Source organism: Bos indicus x Bos taurus, chromosome 10, assembly GCF_003369695.1.
Source record: "Bos indicus x Bos taurus breed Angus x Brahman F1 hybrid chromosome 10, Bos_hybrid_MaternalHap_v2.0, whole genome shotgun sequence".
Classification (NCBI taxonomy): domain Eukaryota; kingdom Metazoa; phylum Chordata; class Mammalia; order Artiodactyla; family Bovidae; genus Bos; species Bos indicus x Bos taurus.
This window is the reverse complement of record NC_040085.1, coordinates 30,166,952-30,190,830: the sequence shown is the minus strand read 5'-3', so window position 1 is coordinate 30,190,830 and position 23,879 is coordinate 30,166,952. Positions and strand designations below refer to the sequence as shown.

Below are 23,879 nucleotides of genomic sequence, written 5' to 3'. Positions count from 1 at the left end.
AAACTGCATGAAGCAATTAGAACATATACCAGGAGGGCAAATAGCAGAGGGAGTGAGTAAAAGAAGAGTCAAGGAAAACTTTCCTGAGAAAGTGATAATTTAGTTGAGCTCTTAAGGACTATTAGTAGACATTTACTTGGTGAAGAGGAGGTGCTATGGTCTGAAAATTCATAGGCTGAAAACTTAATGCCCCCTGTGATAGTTGTAGGAGGTGGGACCTTTGGGAGGTGCTTAGATCATAAGGATGGAGCCCTTATGAATGGGATTAGTGCTCTTAAAACAGAGACCTTGAAGAGCTAGCTAGTTATGTGAGGATACAATGGAGTCTGCAGCCTGGAAGAGGGCCCTTGCCTGACCATACTGGCATCTGTATCTTGAGCTTCCAGCCTCCAGAACTGTGAGAAATAAATTTCTGTTGTTTATAAGCTACTTGGTGTATGGTATGTAAAATTTTATATTTTTAAATTTTCTCTAGTTGCAGCATGCAGGCCTCTCTTGTTGTGGAACATGGGTTCTAGAACGTGCCGGTGGCTCCATAGTTTCAGTGCATGGACTTAGCTGTCCCAAGACGTGTGGGATCTTAGTTCCCCATCCAGGGATTGAACCCATGTCCCTTGCACTGGAAGGCGGATTCTATACCACTGGACCACCAGGGAAGTCCCAGTTTATGGTATTTTTAAAATGGCAACCCAGAAGGACTAAGATAGGGCAAAAGTTTCCAGGCATAAGAAACATCAGGATGAATGTCCTGAGGTAGGATGGAATATGACTGAGCATGAATGACCATGATCTTTTAAAGAAATGAAAGAAATTCACTGTGGCCGATGTGCAGAGAACAGTGTCAGATGAGGCAGGAAAAGGAGGAAAAATTCAATTCATTCAAGGCTTTACAGGTTATAAGCATTTTGATCATCAGTTTAAGAGTAGGAGGTACATGATAAAATTTTCAACAATTACTACAGCTACAGGAAGGAGAAAGAAATAGAGGGGAAAAGAAAAAGTTCCAGAAAGACTATCTATATGTTATTGTACAGACTGAAGGTGTCTCTTGGCAGAAGAGACACAAAAAAGTAGAAGAATGTTAAATATGAATCAGTAAGTCATAATTTAGATATGCCAGGTAAAGAAGAAAGCGGTACAGAGTGATTCCTAACTTTTAATTTCGGACCTGAACAGAAGTTGATGCTATTCATTTAGAAAAGGAACTTTTTTATGGTGGCGGTGGTGGTGGGGGGGTTGTTCCACACGATTTACAGGATTTTAGTTTCTCAACCAGAGACTGAACCTGGGGCCATGGTAGTAAAAGCGCAAGTCCTAATCACTGAACAGACAAGGAGTTCCCAGGAACTGTTAAGGAGAATTGGGCTTGGACAAGGCTGAGAAATTATAAAGATTCAAAGTTTCAGTTTGGCCATGTTCACCCAGGGCTGGCCATGCTGAAGTTGTTTCAAGAGAAGAGACCTAAAGATACTGACAGGAGATTATAACAAAATAGCTAGGACTCTATCAACTTACCATCTAGTGATGTTTACCTATTTTGATAAACCTACCAATCAATATACAGAGAATTTCCAATTAGCTTTTTGGGTTAACTTATGTACATCAAAAACCCAGTCAAGAATCATCAGCATTAGAGCAAATACTCTATCACAACAGACAGACTGATGAAAAAAAAGAAGTCAGACTAAATAGATGTGAAGAGCATGTTGATCCATTTTTCTGGATAGGCAAAAATTCTATTATCTAATGTAATTCAACAAAGGGCAACTTTTCACCAGCTGAAGGTTTTTACTTTTTATTTAATAAAATAAAATTCTATTATCACTAATTAAAGTGATTGCCTCTTTTAAGATTTTCAGCAGTACTTTCATCATGTCAATACATGTTAATATTACATTAAAACAAAGATATGAATCTTTAGTAAGTTTAAGCATACATTTATCTGCAGAGGAATTATCTTATTATTGCTACTTACCTACTGGCTCTCCAAAGGTAATGATGAGTTCTATTGTGTCATAAAGAAAGGTGAATACAGCTTGATCATCACTCCACTCAATGACATCCCATTCAGACAAGCTGAAGAAAGAGAAAAGACAAAAAAACATTTTTAAGATAAAAGAAGAGAGTTAATTTCTTCTACCACCTGAATAGTACCATCAGCAGCTACTGGAGTTTTCTACTGGCTTGGGAGACAGTCATTATTTTAATTCCAAGACTGTGAATGTACAAACTTATGCTTTTGAAAGAAATAAGAACTGACTCAATTTTGAGTTATATGTCAGAGAAAAGCCAAGTCTAGGCAATATAAAATATTAAATATTTTAACATTACAAATTTCATAGCTCTCCCACCTTGTATACTTTCAGCTTCAAAAATTATTCTTTTTGAGAATACATTGCATTATAGCTTAAAAACAGTGATACACATTACAAACACATGTCAACTGCACTAGTGGACTGAGACAACCACAAAGGTACAGGATAAAACACAAATTAATGCTACCTGTTTTCCCTTACCTCAACTGATCCAGTAGCTCTTCAGTTCTCTTTGTTTGTTTTTGCACAAAGTCTAATTGAGCAAGGATCTGCTCTTTCTGTATCTCCAGCTCTAAGAAATTTCTGCAAATCAAACCAGGTATTCACAGAAAGATAAGGTCACTGCTAGAGAATTCAGACATCATTAAAATAAAAGTTTATGACTAAAAGCCATGTGCTAAATGGCTCCCCCAGTGAGGTGAATGACGTATATTTTTGCATTTTTAGGTTTTTTTTAAATAAACATTAAACTAGAAGTTTGGGTCTATTATTATTAAAATTTACATTCCCCCCTCCACCCCATCCCACCCTCCTAGGTTGCTAAAAAACACCGAGCTCCCTGTGTTATACAACACTTCCCATTACTGATCTATTTTACATGTGGTAATACATACGTTTCAATGCTGGTCTCACAATTCATCCTATCCTCTCTTTCTGCTATGTCTAAAGTCCATTCTCTATGTCTATGTCTCTATTCCCGCACTACAAATAGGTTCGTCAGTACCATTTTTCTAGGTCCCATATACATGCATTAATATATGGTATTTGTTTTTCTCTTTCTGACTTAATTCACTCTTTCTAACAAGCTCTAGGTTCATCCACCACACTAGAATATGTATCCTTATGGCTGATTCACATTGTTGTATGGCAGAAGCTAACACGATATTGTAAAGCAATTATCCTCCAATTAAAAATAAATTAACAAAAACTAACCTCAAAAAAATTTAATTTTCATTTTGATGTTAAAAATATAAGCATAATATAGACCATAAGAATGCCCACCTTAAAAATTAAACATGCCATAATTTTGGTGCATGCATTTGGTTTTGTTTAGCTTATTAGAGCTAAACAGAATTTATATTTTGTTAGTCATTTTGCTAGCATCAATTTAATTTTAGCTAAATTATTATCACCTATCAAGTTAATGTTTCCAGTTGGAATTTTACTGGTTTTGTCATTATTTGTATTTGATTTCTTTGAGTCTTACAGTTAAATTAAGATCCAGAGTATAAGAAACACACCTCATTTTATATTTATTTACAGTTAAGTGTCATATAAAAGTAGTTTAATGCTAGATTTTCTTTAACAGGATCCTGATATTACACAAGCTTGAGAACTACTGCCTTGGATTAATGCTTTGTAAGCAATAAATGCTTAGAGAATACTGCTAAGATGGCCTCCAAGGTCAAGTTCAAAGTGGAGTAGAAGCCCTGGCTCAACCTTAGTCAATATTCATGTTCTCAATCTTGTCAGTTGCTGGAGGTAGGAAATCACTTAACCATGTAGAGGTTAGCATATTTTCTAACACTCAAACTGAAGGCTAACCTTTGAAGCTTTTCTTCCTCAGTTTTCAGCTGTTCCAGTTCTTTGAAAAGAAAAACAAAAACAAATCTATCAGAATGTACACATTAAAATACTGGTATACAAATCATCTGTTTTATTGAAAAGTCTATCTCATTAATCTCATTTAAATAAAAAACTCAGAACAGAGGATTTTTTCCCCATTTACCTCCCTAATTAAATCAGTTACCTTTCTCTGCAGCTCTCACTTCAGAATTCAGTTCTTCCACAGGACTGTCTTTCTGTTCATCCTCCAAACTCTTAGTTTCTAAAGTAGACCATGGATTAAAATAACTCAGTCAAAAATAACTAAACAACCAGAGATGAAAAGAAGAGATGGTCCCAAAATGTCGTGTTAAGAATATTTCACAAGCATTTATGCTAACCCACCTCTTCCTTGACAAAAAAGCATTGAGATAAAATAATAATTTCGTAAGACTTGCTTCTAGTGGCAGATGGAAATTGTTCATATATAATTTGCATACATCAAAATTATTGTTAGGCAACCCCATGGACTAAGCAGGAACACATACACATATATAAATGCACACACACATATTTAAATTTATTTCTGATACTTTGGAATCATCCCTAAAAGCCTTCTCTCTCCCCACATCCAAATCAACTTTAGACTTTTACCTCAGAAATATTTTGTGAATCTACTTTTTTCCTTCACCACTACTAAGTTCCCTTTATATAAACTATTGTCCTTTATTAACCATACCATCCAATAACTGCTTAACTTCTTAATTTACAGCCAATGCTTAACACCCTTCAAATGGCTATTCACTGTTCTCAGAAAAAGTCAAAATTCCTTAAGAGGCCCTCCTTGACCTGGTCCCTAAAGCTGGCATCTCCAGCTTTATCTTAGACTATGTTCCCTTTTGTTCTCTCTATTCTAGCCACATTTGCCTTATTTCAGATCCTTTTACTTGGTATATTCTTTTCCATAGAAAGGCTTCTGCCTGTGTTATTCATATTGAGCAGTCTGCTTTTCCCTCCCTTCTCACTTTAGCCCCAACTTATTCTTCAGACCTTGGCTTAAATGCCACTTCCTCAAAGGGAAGCCTCTCCTGACCTGACAGATTTCTACTTCAGGAACTTACGGCACCCTGGAACCACTCTTCCACTATTTAATGCTTATAATCTTTCCTCAATATTGTAAAAGCAAATTGTCAAATCCAAACATATTTGAATGTGATCTCCTGTAATATGAAACTAAAATAGCATTGGAGCTCTGTATAGTAATGTAAAAACTTAAAGTATGGAAGCCTTTCTTAATATATGAATGTTTGAATTAAAAGATAGTAATGGGAGAGTTGACAAAAAAAAAAAAATACTCCACAAGGGCATAAAGTTTTGTTTTTAATCACTACAGTAGTCTTAGCACCAAGCACTATACAAAGCACATGATAGGTACTTCGTAATTTGCTCAAGGAATAATGAAGAAAGAAGACAGAAATAGAGAGCCATTCAGTGGCAACTAGAGAAAGAGTGTGATTGTTGGTACTTTTAAAGGTAAGAAGTGAATATATTCAGTGGAGGAGGCAGAGAGGTTGTAAATACAAGAGATAAGGGAAAGTCAGTGTGATAAGATTCCTGAGAAGACAAGAGAGGCTGCAATTCAAAGTTTAGGTGGAGAGATTGATCTTAGGGAAAAGAAAGGAAGGATGAAAGAATGGATACAGATATATAAAAGTTTGGTTTGTTTTGTAGCAGGAAGTTTAGAAATTCTGGCTTCTATTTTTTTTCATGAAGTGAAAAAGCAAGGTAATGAACAAAGGGGTGTGACAGTCTAAGATTATGGACTTCATATATTTATTACCAGTTCAATGCAGAAAATATGCACCAGGCACTTTTTCTGTGTAAAGCATAGTGCTAAGAATTTTGAAGGATATGAAGAAAAATAAAAGCTGATCTTTGTCTTCAATGGAGCTTACAAATTAGATAGGAAAGTAAACTATAAAGAAGTAACTATAATTACAATTAGATATGATAGGTACAATAAAATAGCCATAGCAGCTCAAGAGAAAGAACACTATCCCTTGGTAAAAAATAAAAGGAGAATGTATTAGGCAAACACAAAGTGGCAGAACTGCATAGAAATGACAAGATTTGGTTGGAATTTAGAATGTGTAAGGGAGTAATAGTAAAAATCATGTAAGAAGGGAATATCTGAAAACGATGGTTGAGAACGCTAAATGTCAAACTCAGGAGTTTGGACTTTATTTTGTAATACATGGAAAGCCAGAAGTTTCTCAGGGTAGGAACACAAAAAAGGTGGCAAGAATTCATGGAAGAACTATACAGAACAGATCTTCATGATCCAGACAACCACAATGGTGTGATCACTCACCTAGAGCCAGACACCCTGAGTCTGAAGTCAAGTGGGCCTAAGGAAGCATCACTACGAACAAAGCTAGTGGAGGTGGTAGAATTCCAGGTGAGCTATTTCAAGTCCTAGAAGATGATATTGTTAAAGTGCTGCACTCAATATGCCAGCAAATTTGGAAAATTCAGCAGTGGCCACAGGACTGGAAAAGGTCAGTTTTCATTCCAATCCCAAAGAAAGGCAATGTCACAGAATGTTTAAACTACGGCACAATTGCACTCATCTCACACACTAGCAAAGTAATGCTCAAAATTCTCCAAGTGAGGCTTCAACAGTATGTGAACGAGAACTTCCAGAAGTTCAAACTGGATTTAGAAAAGGCAGAGGAACCAGAGATCAAATTGCCAACATCTGCTGGATCGTAGAAAAAGAGAGTTCCAGGAACTCTGCTTTATTGACTACACCAAAGCCTTTGACTGTGTGGATCACAACACACTGTGGAAAATCCTTAAAGAGATGGAAATACCAGACCACTTGACCTGCCTCCTGAGAAATCTGTAGGCAGGTCAAGAAGCAACAGTTAGAACTGGACATGGAACAACAGACTGGCTCCAAATTGAGAAAGGAGTACGTCAAGGCTGTATATTGTCACCCTACTTATTTAACTTATATGCAGAGTACATTATGCGAAATGCCGGGCTAGATGAAGCACAAGCTGGAATCAAGATTGCCAGGAAAAATATCAATAACCTCAGATATGCATATGATACCATCCTTATGGCAGAAATTGAAGAGGAACTGAGGAGCCTCTTGATGAAAGTGAAAGAGAAGAGTGAAAAAGCTGGCTTAGAACTCAATAGTCAGAAAATGAAGATCATGGCATCCAGTCCTATCATGGGTCCCCTCCAGTCCCATCACCTCATGGCAAATAGATGGGGAAACAATGGAAACAGTGACAGACTTTATTTTGAGGGCTCCAAAATCACTGCAGATGATGATTGCAGGCATGAAATTAAAATATGCTTGTTCCTTGGAAGAAAAGCTACAACTGACCTAGACAGCATATTAAAAAGCAGAGACATTACTTTGCCAACAAAGATCCATCTAGTCAAAGCTATGGTTTTTCCAGTAGTCATGTATGGATGGGAGAGCTGGACCATAAAGAAAACTGAGCACCAAAGAATTGATGCTTCTGAACTGTGGTGTTGGAGAAGACTCTTGAGAGTCCCTTGGATTGCAAGGAGATCCAACCAGTCAATCCTAAAGGAAATCAACCCTGAATATTCATTGGAAGGACTGATGCTGAAGCTCCAATACTTTGGATACCTGATTAGAACTGACACATTGGAAAAGACCCTGATGCTGGGAAAGACGGAAGGCAGGAGGAGAAGGGGACGACAGAGGAGATGTTTAGATGGCATCACCAACTCAATGGACATGAATTTGAGCAGGCTCCAGGAGCTGGGGATGGACAGGGAAGCCTGGTGTGCTGCAGTCCCTGGGTTGCAAAGAGTCGGACACGACAGTGACTGAACTGAACTGAACATAATGAATACTGTCCTTTATAATTATTAATCCTGCAGCAATGTACAGGTTGGACTGGAAAGAGAGAGAATGAAATTAAGAGTGTAGAAAGATTAGTTAGAAGATCTGAAATGGCACATGTCAGAATTAATGATAGTGTTAATGGGAATGGGGAAGAATACAGAAGATACTGAAGCGGATATAACAGGATTTGATAAAAGACAATAAAACTCAAAGACAATAAAAGTTATGAGCCTTTTACAATTTATAAGAATGGTGACACTTAATACAAATGAGAAGCATCATAGACAACAAATTTTCAGATATTATTTTGAAAATGGAAGACAATAACTTTCATTTTTTCACATAATGTTTAAGGTGCTTAAAGGACACTTTTGTTGAAAGGTTCAGCAAGAAGCTGGAAATGTTAAGTCTGGAACTCAAGAGAAGAGAAAGATGCCCTCATGCAAAATGATTACAAGTCACTTGAAGGCAAAAATCTGGGACATCCCGGGTGGTCCAGTGGATAAGACTCCAAGCTTCCAATGCATGGGGTTCAGGTTCCATCCCTGGTTGGGGAACCAAGATGCCACATACTGTACCTAAGCCCACATGCCACAACTAGAGAAGCCTGCACACCACAGTGAAGACCCACAGCAGCCTAAATAAATAAACATTTAAAAATGGGCAAAAATCTGTGTATATATTTTTTCTGACACTAAGTGCAATATCTGGCAGGTAGTAGGTGCTGAACAAATGCTGGATGAATTTAACTGAATTTGGGAATCATTCATATAAACATAATTGTTAAGGCAGATGAAAGTATTAGGGGAGAAAATATAGAAATGAATAGATGAATGTTACACAAGGGGTTAGTTAGAAAAGGGACAAGAGAGGAGCTAAAAGGAAGAGTCAGGAGAAAAGAACAGTATCAAGATAGAGCAATATCATAGAGTTCAGGGAGAAGAACGTTACAGGAAGAAAAGAATAATCAGCAGTGTCAAATACTGAAAGAGGTCTAGATGGCTAAGGACTGAGAGCGACCAAATTTGATGATTATGTGAAATTTTGCGATCTTTGAAAAAGCAGTTTCAAGACAAAACTAACAAGTTGGGATACTGAGAGACCAAACTGAAAGGATAAATAAGTTCATTTATTAAAAAAAAAAACACAAGATTACGGTCTAGGTTATGAAGAGTTTTCCAAAGAGACTTATTATTTTGGGTATTTCTTGATTATGTTATGAATGACCACAGTAAAGGAGTTGCTCCAATTTAATGTCTCAAGCTGCTAACCAGGCTTCAGCATAGTGCTACTAGCAAAGTAGGGAAGGATTTAGATACAATTAAATTATCTTTTGGAAAAGTATTCAAGATATTTTACCTATTTCCACCTCGGTAAGATAGTTATCAATCTTCTTAAGTGTGTTGTCCATCTCATTTATCCTTTTATGAAGTTTCTCTCTCTCACTCTAAACACACAATATCATAGACTGTCAAGTTAAACCTCAAAACAAAACATTATAACATTATAAACAGTTCAAACTGCTAACATAACTGCTACATCTAATTTATGATCAAGCAAATCTTTTTGTTTGCTTGTTGTTATTTTTGTTTTGGCCCCGTGCAGTGGAAGTGCAGAGTCTTAACCACTGGATCACCAGGGAAGTCCCATGAACAGGCAAATCTAAAAGATCAAAACTTCTAGTCTTGTCTTAAAAAAAGTTTTTTAAGCATACATAACAGATTAATATTAATTCATATTTTATACTTTATTTTAGATTTCTATTAATATATATAACTTAGAGTTTATAAAAATGATCTATGGTCAAATAAATTTGGGAAACACTGTTCAAATAGAATTATAGCATTTTTTCTTTTTAGACCAAAAAAAAAAAAAAAAATTCTGACCTTAGACTTTAATATGTTAGCTATTATATTTCTCCAAAAGGGGGACACTGTATGTAACACTTTTCAGACTTATTTGCCAATGAAAATTTTTTTATGTAGGACCTTTCTTCAAGGATGATAATTTCGGAAAATCTATTTTTTTAAAATACACATACACATGCATAGCTGAGTATGGACTATGAGGAAGATAATACCAGAGCACAGATCTTCCTTAGCAAAGGAAGATCATAATTCTATATTGTTTTATTTCAATATATATAATTTGAGACGAGACATATGCCAGGATTTACTACTTTTGTTAAACTGAACCTCACTTCTTATGAACAATTTTAAGTTTTTGCCCAACTCTCATTCACATGTCTCCTAAGGAACATTCTTCATATTCTACAATCACTATAAAGTAATTTTAATAGATCTTTCTAAGCTCTTAACAGTCTCAAATTACCTGAGCTGACTGCACCAGCTTGCTGTATAAAGCCACTTTTCCTTGGTGAGTGAAGACTTTAGTCATCTTGGTAAAACGTGATTTTATTTTGTTCAAGTAAATTCCAAAGGCCTTCAGCTGTAAAGTCAAAGATTACACTGCATTAAAACAAACGAGTTAGAAAAGGCAAAAGGTCTGGGAAGGCTGGTTCAGCTGCTATGTGCTAAGATTTGCCCATCCTAGACTATGATTCCTAAGGCTTCTTATTTGCAAATTTAATTTCACTTAATAGCTTAAGTCCAGAACCAAAGATTTCAACTTTGATTCCAGTTGAATAATTCCAGTACAAAATTAATTTATATTACAAATTAGAAAATGACAGGTTCTTAGTTAATAAAACTTCAATCAGGGCAAATATAAAATGAGTTGCTTATTTAATCAATTAAAGTCTATCTCTTCCCTATCTAAATCTAAGTGAAAAGCAAACAAGAAGGGAACTCTAAATTTCAAACGTATTTCATATATTAAATTGATCATGTAAGAAATGTAAGATTCTATACTAACAATCATTCATGTATAATAAAATCCTACTGACATATTATATCTGAGAAGTAAACTAAAGAACTCACCACTAATTATCAAGTGTGAGTATGTGTATGTATTTGTGTGTGAGTGCTTAGTCGCTCAGTTGTGTCCTACTCTTTGTGACCCCATGGACTGTAGCCCTCCAGGCTCTACTGCCCATGGAGATTCTCCAGACAAGAATACAAGAATGGGTTGCCATGCCCTCCTCCAGGGGATCTTCCCGACCCAGGAACTGAAGTGAGGTCTCCTGCATGGCAGATAGATTCTTTACCAGCTGAGCTACCAGTGAAGTCCAATTATCAAGTAACAGGTACTAATTTCACAATAAACACTGTAATGTCTATAGTGATTCCCATTCAGAAAATAAGACAAAAGTACCTCCTCATCAGAGCAGTGTTTCATTTTTTCCCACAGGTTCCTATTTATATCAGTCAACAGTTTATCTTGGTTTAGTGCAGAAAGCTTTAATCTAAATAGAGAAAAGTTAATTAGCACAGAGTTCAGAAGTCAACCCGAATGATTCAATTTAGATCTACAGGCATACTTAATTTTTCCTAGGTCTTTTCTACATAAAGAGGGGAATTCACTCAGGAATAGTGGCCCGTCTGACTATTTCAACACTTGTAGAACAGTTCAAGAATGTTATGATTCAAAAAGATTTCCCTCCCAAATAGAATTCTCATCTCAAGGCATCAACTTGTTTCAAAATGAAAATACTGTTTTGGTCAAGAAGCTTATTCGGTTAATGAATACACTGTTCAATAAAGTTCTTGGTGAAATGAAAAATATGTCTTTTATTTTTACTTAAAACCAAACAAACTTTTTGGTCAACTCAATATGTTGCTTATAAAGAATCCTTTAAGGGCTTGTGAATGCATAATTGTTGGAAAGTTGTAGTTCTTTACCAGCTGAGCCACAAGGGAAGCCCTTTAAAACTATAATTCCCTTTAATTTATTTTTATTTACTGAGGTAACACTGGTTTAAGACACTGGTTTAAAACACTGGTTATATGTTTCATGTGTACATTATCTTTTGACATCTATGTACACTACAGTGTGTTTACCACCAAAAGTTTTAAAACTACATGATGCTTAAAAGATTACTTCATTTCTTTTCTGTTTGTTAGATTGGTTCAAATTCAGTTTGACAGTTCTAGATAAGTATGATATAAACACTGCCTTGAGTTGTAAGTTTTGGTTTACCTGTGAAAATCTAGATATACCTAATTTGTAAATTAGTCTGCTGCATCTACTTACACCAAACCACTGAGCTACAGTCTTGATTAAAACCATGTTCTTTTATAAAGCAAACTAAGAGCAAGTGTGATAAAACTATAAACCCAAAGGCAATCTTACTTTTAGGCACTATATAAATCTCTAAAGGGTACTATCTTCTTTTAAACATGTTCTTTTGGAATTTATGATATCATAATCTAATAATTATTGCTTATAAGGACCTCTGTTGTTGTTGTTTAATCACCAAGTCATGTTCAACTCTTTTGTGACCCCAAGGCTATAGCCTGCCAGGCTCCTTTGTCCATGGAATTTTCCAGGAAAGAATACTGGAGCAGGTTGCTATTTCCTTCTCCAGGGGATCTTCCCCACCCAGGGATTAAACCTGAATCTCCTGCTTGGTAGGTGGATTCTTTACAACTGAGCCACCTGGGAATCCCTATTAAGGACATACTCTTTGCTAAGAATGGCATGCAAACTTATATATACTACTTCTACTGCTCATTATATACACTACTTCTACACTACTAAGTAGGTATTATTAACCTCAATTGATGAATGTGGAAATGAAGGTTAAATAACTTACATAAGTAGCCAAGAGTTGAACTTCCATCTGACTACAAACCTGAAATTCTTTCCCATATACTATATATACTGCCAATTAATGCGGTCAGCTTTTCTTATGCCAGTGTTATTCTAATCAAAATCTTGTCACACAGATTATTCACCCATCCAACAAAACACACAAAAAATGGAAACTTTCATACTCTTCAATCTTCCGGCAAAGAACTTCACAATCTTCTTTATAAATCTGTATCTTGGGTCGGTAAACATATTGACTTAACATCAGGTCTTCCAGAGTAGGTGATGTGTTTACAGCAAACTGGAAAAAAAAAAATCCCTTAAAACTGGTATTTTGAGGACCAAACCACGTGCAAGGACTGTTAAGAGTCTCAAAACAGTGCTTGAGACGTGAGTGCTTACTTTTACAAGTTCTACAAAGGAAAAATGGAAAACTTTAAATTCATATACCTAGTAAGCTACAGTTGGAATTTGAAATAAAGTCTCTGACATCAAAGTCCATTTCCCACTGATATTTAGAGGAACTGTGGAAGTTCCACACATAGGCTTAAAAATGATTTGAAAATGTTTATGCATTATTTGCACAAACACCTCAATAAACTTGGGTGGGAGAGAGAAATGGTTATACATTGTGTTTGAAGGATAACTGCTTTGCAGAATTTTGTTGTTTTTTGTCAAACCTCAACATGAATCAGCCATGGGTATACATATATCCCTCCCTTTTGAACCTCTCTTTCATCTCCCGCCCTATCCCACCCCTCTAGATTGATACAGAGACCCTGTTTGAATTTTACACATTGTTTTAAAACTATCAATATCTGAAAATTAAAACTTATAAAAAACCTCTTTATTGAAAGAAAAAAAAAAAGATGCCAGTTTCTAAGATTATTCTTTTCTATTCTCATTCACTAGCCCTGATCCTTACTTCTATCCCAGGTTGAACTCAGACGTTTCTGGCATACATAAAATGAAGCAGTAAAAATCTGGTTATTTTTTTAAATGTCTTATAATGTCTTTTGGACATTTTTAAAAACGTCTTATAGCTCTAACCCAATGACTTTCTGATGTCCCTAATGCAGTGTTGGAAAAACCAAGTTAGCCTATTACATATAAAATCCAAAGAAAACACTACAAATGTCCGTTATTCATAGGCCGTGTGGCACAGAATAAGTCATTTTAGTATTCTAGGTTTTGGCCTCATCTATAAAATGGGCACAATATTGACCAACCTCTTAAGATCAAAGTAAAAGTTTTTAAAAAAGGTACCAAAGCTCAGGGCCTGCTAAATAATCTAACAAACTTTAGTTTCCTCTCATGCTCTCCTTTCAGTTGATAAATTAAAAGGAAATACAAATGAGGTTTTAATTTCATTTCTCCATCTGTAACTAGTTTTCTAACATGTTGTTAAAGTGCAAAAAGGTGCTAAAGGCAATGATTACTGATGATGACTCTCTTTCTTAAAAAGTAGTTTTAAGGCTAAATTTATAAAGAAAAATCAAAGCTCTATACTTCTCAAAGAAATCAGGCCTCCTTGGGAACATGGCTGACTGTCTTTCATATAGGAGCCAAATACTTAATAAAAGATTTTTTTTTTTACATAAGTATTTGGACATAATATGAAAAAATGAAGAAAATCATGATATCACTACTTTACAACTCTTAATAAATTGCTAGATCTAGATAATGATAACTTAATGGTGATCATCACCAGACATTAACTCCTGATGGAAGGACAAGTATAAAGTAAACTTGCAAAACAAAAACATGTCATCTGATAAAGCCTCTGCTGATTTACAGAAAATACAAAGGACAGGAGGACACGTTAAAACTAAAGTTAGGGTATGAAAAATGGGCAAAACACATACTTAGCAGAGTATGGAAAAACCTGGTTTCCTCCAAAAAAAAAAGAGGGAGAGAGAAGGGAGATCGGGGGACAGAGGGTTATTGAAGGGGACCTTATACTTTAAAATATAATTAAGAAAGAGCTATCAATCTCATTTGGGTTGCAATTTAACAAACTGGAAAATAATGCAGACAATCAGGGAAATATAATACTGACTGAATAATTAATCACTTAAAGATAAGATTATCATATTTGGACATAGTTTAAAGAGTCCTCATCTTTTCAGGGATACATACTGAAATACAGATAAATTGATGATACCTGGGATTTCCTTCAAAATAACAGGATGGGGAGGTAGGGAAATATAGAGACAAGGATTGATAATTTTTCTTCAAGTCTTTATTGAATTTGTTACAACATTGCTTCTGTTCTATGTTTTTGTTTTTTGGCCCTGAGGCACGTGGGATCTTAGCTCCCCAATGAGGGAACAAACTTGTACTCCCTGCATTGGAAGGCGAAGTCTTAACCACTGGACTACCAGGGAAGTCCCAGAAGTTGATAATTTTTGAAGTTTGGTGATAGATACATGAGAAGTTCATTAAACTATTATTTACTTTTGTATATGTTTGAAAATTCCTATAACATCTAAGTTTTCTTTCTTTAAAGAGTAAGGTTTCTCTTGAACCTTCATAACCACAAAGTGAAACACAGGACTAAGTTCCCAGAGATTCACCAGGAATGCCAAATGCAAAGGATATCAGGCTTATGCACTGTGCATACAACTGAATGCAATTGCCTATGCTGTAATGCAATACATGGGTTAAACTGCTGCTCCTTGATTCCAGGACTACATGCACAAGTCACTCCCTTCCCTTGCTTTATCTATTTTGATTAAGTGTCCAGTTTATGCACTATCAGCTCTTAGATATTTCAGGCCTGGTAAGGGTAACTTAAATGCAGAGTACATCATGAGAAACGGTGGGCTGGAAGAAGCACAAGCTGGAATCACGAATGCCGGGAGAAATATCAATAACCTCAGATATGCAGATGACACTACCCTTATGGCAGAAAGTGAAGAGGAACTACAAAGCCTCTTGATGAAAGTGAAAGAGGAGAGTGAAATCGTTGGCTTAAAGCTCAACATTCAGAAAACGAAGATCATGGGATCTGGTCCCAGCACTTCATGGGAAATAGATGGGGAAACAGTGGAAACAGTGTCAGACTTTATTTTTTGGGGCTCCAAAATCACTGCAGATGGTGACTGCAGCCATGAAATTAAAAGACACTTACCCCTTGGAAGAAAAGTTATGACCAACCTAGATAGCATATTGAAAAGCAGAGACATTACTTTGCCAACAAAGGTCTAATCAAGGCTATGGTTTTTCCAGTGGTCATGTATGTATGTGAGAGTTGGACTGTGAAGAAAGCTGAGCACCGAAGAATTGATGCTTTTGAAATGTGGTGTTGGAGAAGACTCTTGAGAGTCCCATGGACTGCAAGGAGATCCAACTAGTCCATTCTGAAGGAGATCAGCCCTGGGTGTTCTTTGGAAGGAATGATGCTAAAGCTGAAACTCCAGTACTTTGGCCATCTCATGCGAAGAGTTGACTCACTGGAAAAGACTCTGATGCTGGGAGGGATTGGGGCAGGAGGAGAAGGGGATGACAGAGGATGAGATGGCTGGATGGCATCACCAACTCGAAGGACGTGAGTCTGGGTGAACTCCAGGAGTTGGTGATAGACAGGGAGGCCTGGTGTGCTGCGATTCATGGGGTCTCAAAGAGTCGGACACGACTGAGCAACTGAACTGAACTAAGGGTACCTGCAATAGTTCCACAACTGCACTGAAAGGGAGTATTTTGGTATGAAACACTCCTTGGGCATGCAGGAGGTCATGGGGCACTAACATAGAACCTTTTTTTCCCCTCTCAGTTTTATTGAGATATAATTGACATACAGCACTGTATCAGTTTAAGCTTTACAGCATAATGATTTGACTTACATACATCATGAAATGATTATCACAAGTTTAATGAATATCTATCACATGGAACAACAGACATGGAACCATCCAAATCGGGAACCAGTACATCAAGGCTGTATACTGTTGCCCGGCTTATTTAACATATATGCAGAGTACATCATGTGAAATGCCGGGCTGGATGAAGCACAAGCTGGAATTAAGATTGCAGGGAGAAATATCAATAACCTCATTTATGCAGATGACCACCCTTATGGCAGAAAGTGAAGAAGAACTAAAGAGACTCTTGATGAAGGTGAAAGAGGAGAGTGAAAAAGTTAGCTGAAAACTCAACATTCAGAAAACTAAGATCACGGCATCTGGGCCCATCACTTCATGGCAAATAGATGGGGAAATAATGGAAACAGTGAGAGATTTTTTTGGGGGGGTGGGCTCCAAAATCACCGTAGATAGTGACTACAGCCATGAAATTAAAAGATGCTTGTTTCTTGGAAGAAAAGCTATGACCAACCCAGACAGCATATTAAAAAGCAAAGACATTACCTTGCCAATAGCTTTGTTTAGTCAAAGCTATGGCTTTTCCAGTAGTCATGTATGGATATAAGAGTTGGACTATAAAGAAAGCTGCAACCAGAAGAATTGATGCTTTTGAACTATGGTGTTGGAGAATACTCTTGAGAATCACTTGGACTGTAACCAGATCCAACCAGTCCATCCTAAAGAAAATCAGTCCTGAATATTAATTGGAAGGACTGATGCTGAAGCTGAAACTCCAATACTTTGGCCACCTGAGGCGAAGAACTGACTCATTGGAAAAGACCCTGATGCTGTGAAAGACTGAAGGCAGGAGGAGAAGGGGATGACAGAGGATGAGATAGTTGAATGGCATCACCAACTGGATGGACATGAGTTTGAGTAAGCTCCAGGAGTTGGTGATGGACAGGGAAGTCTGGTGTGCTGCAGTCCCTGGGTTGCAAAGAGTCGGACATGACTGAGTGACTGAACTGACTGAATGATCACCTCATACAGATACAAAATTGAAGAAATAGAAAAAAATTTTCCTTGTGATGAGAACTCTTAGTATTTACTCTCTTAACAACTTTCATATAAAACATACTACTGTATTAATTGTATTTATCATGTTGTACTTTACATCCCTAGTGCTTATTTATCTTATAATTGGAAGTTTGTACCTTTTAACTGCCTTGATCCAATTCCCCCTCTCCTCATCCCATTGGTAAACCACAAATCTGATCTCATTTTTTATGAGTTTGTTTGTTTTTGAAATATAACTGACCTACAATACTATGTTATTAGTTCTTCTTACACAATATAGCAATATGGCATCTGTACATAGTATCTTTAGCTGGTCCTACCAGCTGAACTCCTACAATTGCACACACACATGAGTGCCAAACATACATCTCCCTGTCTGCCTCAAGAATGCCTCCCCAGTTCCACCCTAGAGGAGACTCATGGTCATCTAACTCCTGTAACAGATGCCCATAGTTGTGAACCTCCTTTTCCACAGCCCATACATTACCCATTTCTTTGGCCCTTCTCTACTTTGGGATTTTTTTTTTAAATACTTTTTTTGGCTGCACCACATAGCATGTGTGATCTTAGTTCCCCAACCAGACATGGAACTTGTGCCTCCTGCACTGGAAGCATGGAGTCTTAAATACTGGACTGCCAGGGAAGTCCCTACTTTGGGATTTTTAAATTTCTTTCCCGCGATAGCATGAACTCTTCTTACCATCTTTTTTTTTTTTAACTGAAGTATAGTTGATTTGTCTTACCCTCTTGATGGTTCTTTCCCAGATACATTTCCCTAACACTGCCTTTCCTGACCTCTACAAAGCCTAAGACCAAAGGGGAAGAGTCATACTAATTCATACTAATATTCCCTTGATTCATCCCTCAAAGATTAGCTTCCCAGATATCCTCCACTGTTCTACCCTGCCAGCAACCTTTCTGTTCCTACGCTTCCCCTTTGCTTTCTCTGGCCCCTGGCACTGTTTCTGCATTTCCCAAGACTCTACATAACATACCTAGACACTTTTCTATCTCCCATCTGCAGCTGAGGCAAGGGGATTCTACAGGGAAGGGACACTACTATGGTGATGAGAATAATGAGGTTGGGGACCCAAAAGATGCATGAGTATCTTTCTCCTTTCTATCTTTGATTTACTTTTCACCTTTAGATATCAATGCTCCTGTAATTGATTTCTTTCTAAACAGCTTTATTGAGATTTAATTTACACACCATATAGTTCACTAAGTATGCAATTAAATGATTTATAAAATATATTCACAAGGTTGTGCAACATCATCACCAGCTAATTTTAGAGCACTTTCCTCTAAAAGAAACCTTGTACCCATTAGCTGTCATTCCTTCCTCCTCCACCCCTACCTTAGCCTCAGGTAACCACTAATCAGTTCACTTTTTGGCTATTATGAATAATGTTCATGTACCAGTTTTTGTGTAGAGGTACATATTCAATTCTCTTAGGTAAATACCTAGAATTGGAATTGGTGGATCATATAATAGTTCTGTTTAACTTTTTGAGGAAATAGGCTACACCATTTTACAAGTCTACCAGCAATGTATGAAAATTCCAGCCTCTTCACATCCTTGCCAGCAGTTGTTATTTTGTCATTTTGGCTACAGGCATCCTAGTGGGTGTGAAGTGGTAACTTATTTTAATTTGTACTTCCTTTATCACTATTTTGCTAATTGGCCATTCATATATCTTCTTTGGAGAAACGTCTATTTTGATCCTTTGATATTTTTAATTGGGTTATCTTTTTTTTTTTTAATTCTTTTTATTTATTTGGCTGCACTGGGTCTTAGTTGCAGCACATGGGTTTCAGTTCCCTGACCAGGGATTTAACCCAGGCCCCCTGAGTTGGGAGCGCTGAGCTGTAGCCACTGGACCACCAGGGAAGTCCCCAATTGGGTTATTTTTTTGAGTTGTAAGAGTGCTTTAAATATTCTGGATACAAGGCTAAGTTGTATGATTTTCAAATGTTTTCTCCTGTTCTGTGGGTTGTGTTTGCCCTTTCTTGATGGTATCATTTGCAGCACACAAGTTTTAAATTTTGATGAAGTCCAATTTTTAATTTTGGCACTTGTGCCTTGGTGTTGTATAGGATTGATTTTTTTAATGTACAATGTGAAGTATGGATCAAGGTTCATTTTTTTTCCTGTAGATAGCCAACTGATTCAACACCATTTATAGGAAAGGCCACTATTCTACAGGGGCATCTTTGTCATAAACCAAATAGTCATAAATGTGTGGGTCTCTTCTTTGAAAGTTAGAAGTCATCTGGTCCTAGTGACAATTTTAATGGTAAATTGCAAACTAAAAATTTCAATGGTGGGAATTTCCTGGTTGTCCAGTGGTTAGGACTCCTCACTTTCATGGCAAAGGGTGTGAGTTCAATCCCTGGTCAGGGAACTAAGATCCTGCAAGTCAGGTGGTGTACCCAAAACAAATAGTCAATGGTAGTTAATCAGAGTTATCCAGTTCTTGGGTTAATTTTGGTAATTTTTGTATTATGACAAAATTTGTATTTGGTATTTTTGTAAATTTGGTATTTTTCTAAAAAATCATCTAGGTCTTAAAAGTTGTCATCACAGTTGAAGGATTAAAAAAAATTCTTTTTATCTTTCTTTTAATCTGTGGATGTGTCTTTCTCAATTATATGTATTTTAGCTTTCTCTCTCCCCCCTTTTTTTTAGATTTATTTTTGGCTGTGTTGTGTTTTTGCTGCTGCACACAGGCTTTCTCTAGATGTCGAGTATGGGCTTCTCATTGCACTGGCTTCCTTCTCTTGTTGGGAAGCACAGGCTCAAGGTTAATGGGCTTCAGTAGCTGTAGTACATGGGCTCAGCAGTTATGGTTCATGGGCTCTAGAGTACTGGCTAGAGTAGTGCATGGCAGAGTAGTTGCATCGCAGGGGCTCCGTTGTCCTGAGGCACATGGGATCTTCCCAGACCAGGGATTGAACCGGTGTCCATTGCATTGCAAGGGGGATTCTTATATACTGGATCACAGGGAGAAGCCTTCCTTTGACTTAATTAAGCTCTTTAAGAGTTTTTTTAATTGTGTTTTCAAAGTACCAGTTTTTATTTTATTAGCTGCATTGCACTAATAAATGAAGCACTAAATGCTTCATTTTAGCTCTCTGACAAGAGGTGGAACCCAAACCCTTGGCAGAGAGCACACAGAATCCTAACCACTGGACTATCAGGGAATTCCCCCAAAGTACCAATTTTTAGATCTGTTATCTTTTCTACTAGTTTTTGTTTTCTATTTTATTAATTTTCTATTTACCTGAATTCTGTCTTCCTACCTTTTTTACAGATGTCATTTTATTGTTCATTTTCCAATTTCTTAAAGTATTAAAAAGTCCTTTAGTTTTAGATTCTCTTCTATAACAGTGATATGAGGCTTTTAATTTCCTGCTAAGTGTATGTTCTGTTGTATATCCCATAGACTGTTCTCCTTTACTTTCTAAATAGTTTTGCTTTCCTCTTTGATGTGAATTATCTAGAAACATGTTTCTTAATTTCCAAGATGTTTGTGTTTTTAATAGTTCTAATTTTATTGGATTAAGATCAGATATCTATGAAGTCTCCGTTTTTCAATTTCTCATGTTTTTCTTTGTGATCAAGGGTATACCTAATTTTTGTAAATGTTCAACAGACTTAAGTTAAAAAAAATACTATGTAATTTTATATGTAAATGATATGAGTTTTCTATTAATCTTTTAAACTAAGCTTCTTGGTTGCATTATTTAAATATTCTATGATTTTAAATATTTTTTATATTGAAAAATGTTTATTAAAACCTCTGCTATACTTGGCTTTTTATAATAATAGGGGAAAGCATATGTTCAGGAAAAAGTATAAAAAACAAAACAGATGGCAAGAAATGAAAAAAAAACTCCACCTTTTCAAAATTCATATTTTTTAAAAATAAATTTTTAAGCTAACCCCAAATGTACCTTCTATAGCAAAATTTTCTGTAGGAAAATTTGCTTCCTTAGATTCTTTTTTTTGTTTTTCTAATAAACACTTGCTTCGATACAGTTTAGTAAACATATATTTTAACTGAGATGACTATTTTGCCAAGAAATTGTACTTACTTTGGCTGGAAGATTGCTCTGTCTGGGTTTCTGTATCAGAATGTGTACCTGAAGAAGTATAAAGAACTCCTTTATTGTTATTCTTCCATCTTTGAGTTTCTGAGGAAGAAAAAAAGTTTGCATGACCATTCAAGGTAAAACTTGACCATTGCTCAAACTTTGACCATTGCTCAAAGTTTGTTTTTATGAGCAATTTTGACTAGAACCACCTCTTTTGTTTCTATATTGCTTAAAGTACTTTGCATATGTGTAAATATTATTCTGATGTAGGCTATACACAAGTAGATTTCATCTAATATTATTTCTTAAGTTTATTCAGTAATAGTAAAATTGGGGGGAAAAAACAACAAAACGTAGGCCTTCCAATTGTGATTCTACTCCACATAATTGACATGTCCTGTCCTTTACAAAAAAAAAAGAGAACTAGCCTTCTGTATATTTGAAATAGTTCATAATTCAAAAAAATTAAACAAGAGAAAACAAAATGAGGAAATCAGGTGCATTTGAGAAATAGTGGCTTCCCTTGTGGCTCAGTGGTAAAGAATCCTACTAATGCAGGAGATACAGGTTCGATCCCCAATCCGAGACTATCCCACATGCTGCAAAGCAACTAAGCCCATGTTCCACAACTAATGAGCCTGTGCTCCACAGCCCACAAACCGCAACTACTGAGTCCACGTGCCACAACTACGGAAGCCTGCACATCCTAGAGCTTGTGCTCCTCAACAAGAGACAGCCACAGTGAGAAGCCCGTGCACCACAACCAGAGAGTAGCCCCTGCTTGCTACAACTAGAAAAAAGCCTGCACAAAGCAAAGATGACCCAGCACAGCCAAAAAAATATATAAATAAAATTATTTTTAAAAATGAGAAATACTTTCATACCTCCTTTAAGCTCTCTTCACAAACGGTATCTCTGAGAAACTGTGATTCTATTTGACTACCAAGGTGTGCTAAAAGTAAAGCAAATTCAAGTGATGAACAAGTTAAATTAAATTATAAACTTAGTTTTAATTATTGTTCAGGTTTATGTGTGGTTCATGCTCTTGAAGCTATCTGCTAGGATCCTTCTGGGAAGACAGTCATTTGTAGGGTAAAGTATATTAGTTTTAAGGGCTCCATATTATTTTTCTACTAATTTTAAGCTTCTTAAGAAAATCACTCTTGTAATATAACACTTCTCAATTTGTTAAAACAACTAAGAATTAAAAATAAACTAAATATTATTTTACTTATCAACTATTTATAACTCCCAAAAATCTTATACAAACTTCAAATATCTCCTAAACTGAAATACATGTATTATTAGTCAAGTAACAGATGATTTCTCTTATTTAGCCTTCATTAAAATCTTACTGCTTAAGTCCAGAGAGGTCCCATCAACCTTGACTGAATCCAGAGAACTGCTACAACTAGACGGAGTTCTGCTCAGGCTTTTTATCAATACACTGTTAGCATTTTTATCCATCTCTCCTTCAGCACGGAGATCAGAAATCTGAAATCATCAATAAAGGAACATCATAAGAGTAAAGTTATTACACTATTAATTATAATGACTAAATGCTGAATGCCAGGAGAAATACTTCTAACATAAAATTTATCTGTAATCATATAAAATACTTTAGTAAAGAATTAGAATAAGTAACAAGCAGCTTAGTAGGCTTTTAGAAGTTCAAAGTAATTTTATTTAAAAATATAATGAAATAACATTATGTATTATACTATATGAGAAAATTGTTTCTCAGCAGTATCCAGGTTATAACCAGATCCTATGAGCTACCAAATGTTGACCTATCCAGTTATTCATCTACTAGACACCAGGGTCAGGGCTACTACACTGTAGAAAACAGAAGAGAATACTGACTATACAAAATAGCCCTGTCTGGAGTACAGAGAAAAAATTTATTTCTAGGCTTTAGTATTTCCTTCCCCAGATGACCAAGACTCCTTTGGTTGAAGTCAAATAAGTCACATGGTCCTGGTTTTACCATTTTAACTATTTTACTTTACAGACTTAAGTGTCATTTTCATCTATCTGAAACCATTTTCTATCTGCCATTTTCATCTAACTGAAATCATCTTCTAAGCTTACTTACAAACTTCTGAACAGAATTTAAACTTTGTTTCTATGAACCTATACTTTCTAATCTTTATTTCTCCACTTACAAAACTCAGTCTAAATGACAAGCCCATGAATACTGGAGTGGGTAGCCTATCCCTCCTCCAGGGAATATTCCTGACTCAGGAATCGAATTGGAGTCTCCTGCATTGCAGGAGGATTCTTTACCAGCTGAGCCACCAGGGAAGCCTGTATTCTCCCCAAGTTATCCAAATCAGTGTTTTTAAATAAACATAAAATCTTACTTCACTTTGAGGTACTGGGTTTGATCTAGGCATTCTCCCATCCTCAAAAGAAATGGACTCTCAGCTTCTACAT

The 23,879-nt window shown here is 36.2% G+C and overlaps 1 protein-coding gene across 1 annotated transcript in view; it reads right to left on the bottom strand.

Annotated features, from left to right (window-relative positions):
• Window positions 1–23,879, bottom strand: part of KNL1 (kinetochore scaffold 1) — a 64,819-nt gene that overhangs the window by 5,059 nt on the left and 35,881 nt on the right. Inside the window, 11 exon segments of the mRNA XM_027553545.1 lie at window positions 1,976–2,076; window positions 2,517–2,618; window positions 3,861–3,900; window positions 4,066–4,143; window positions 9,115–9,202; window positions 10,087–10,203; window positions 11,029–11,119; window positions 12,651–12,766; window positions 21,444–21,542; window positions 22,328–22,395; window positions 22,799–22,937. Of these exon segments, the coding sequence (XP_027409346.1) occupies window positions 1,976–2,076; window positions 2,517–2,618; window positions 3,861–3,900; window positions 4,066–4,143; window positions 9,115–9,202; window positions 10,087–10,203; window positions 11,029–11,119; window positions 12,651–12,766; window positions 21,444–21,542; window positions 22,328–22,395; window positions 22,799–22,937 (1,039 nt within the window).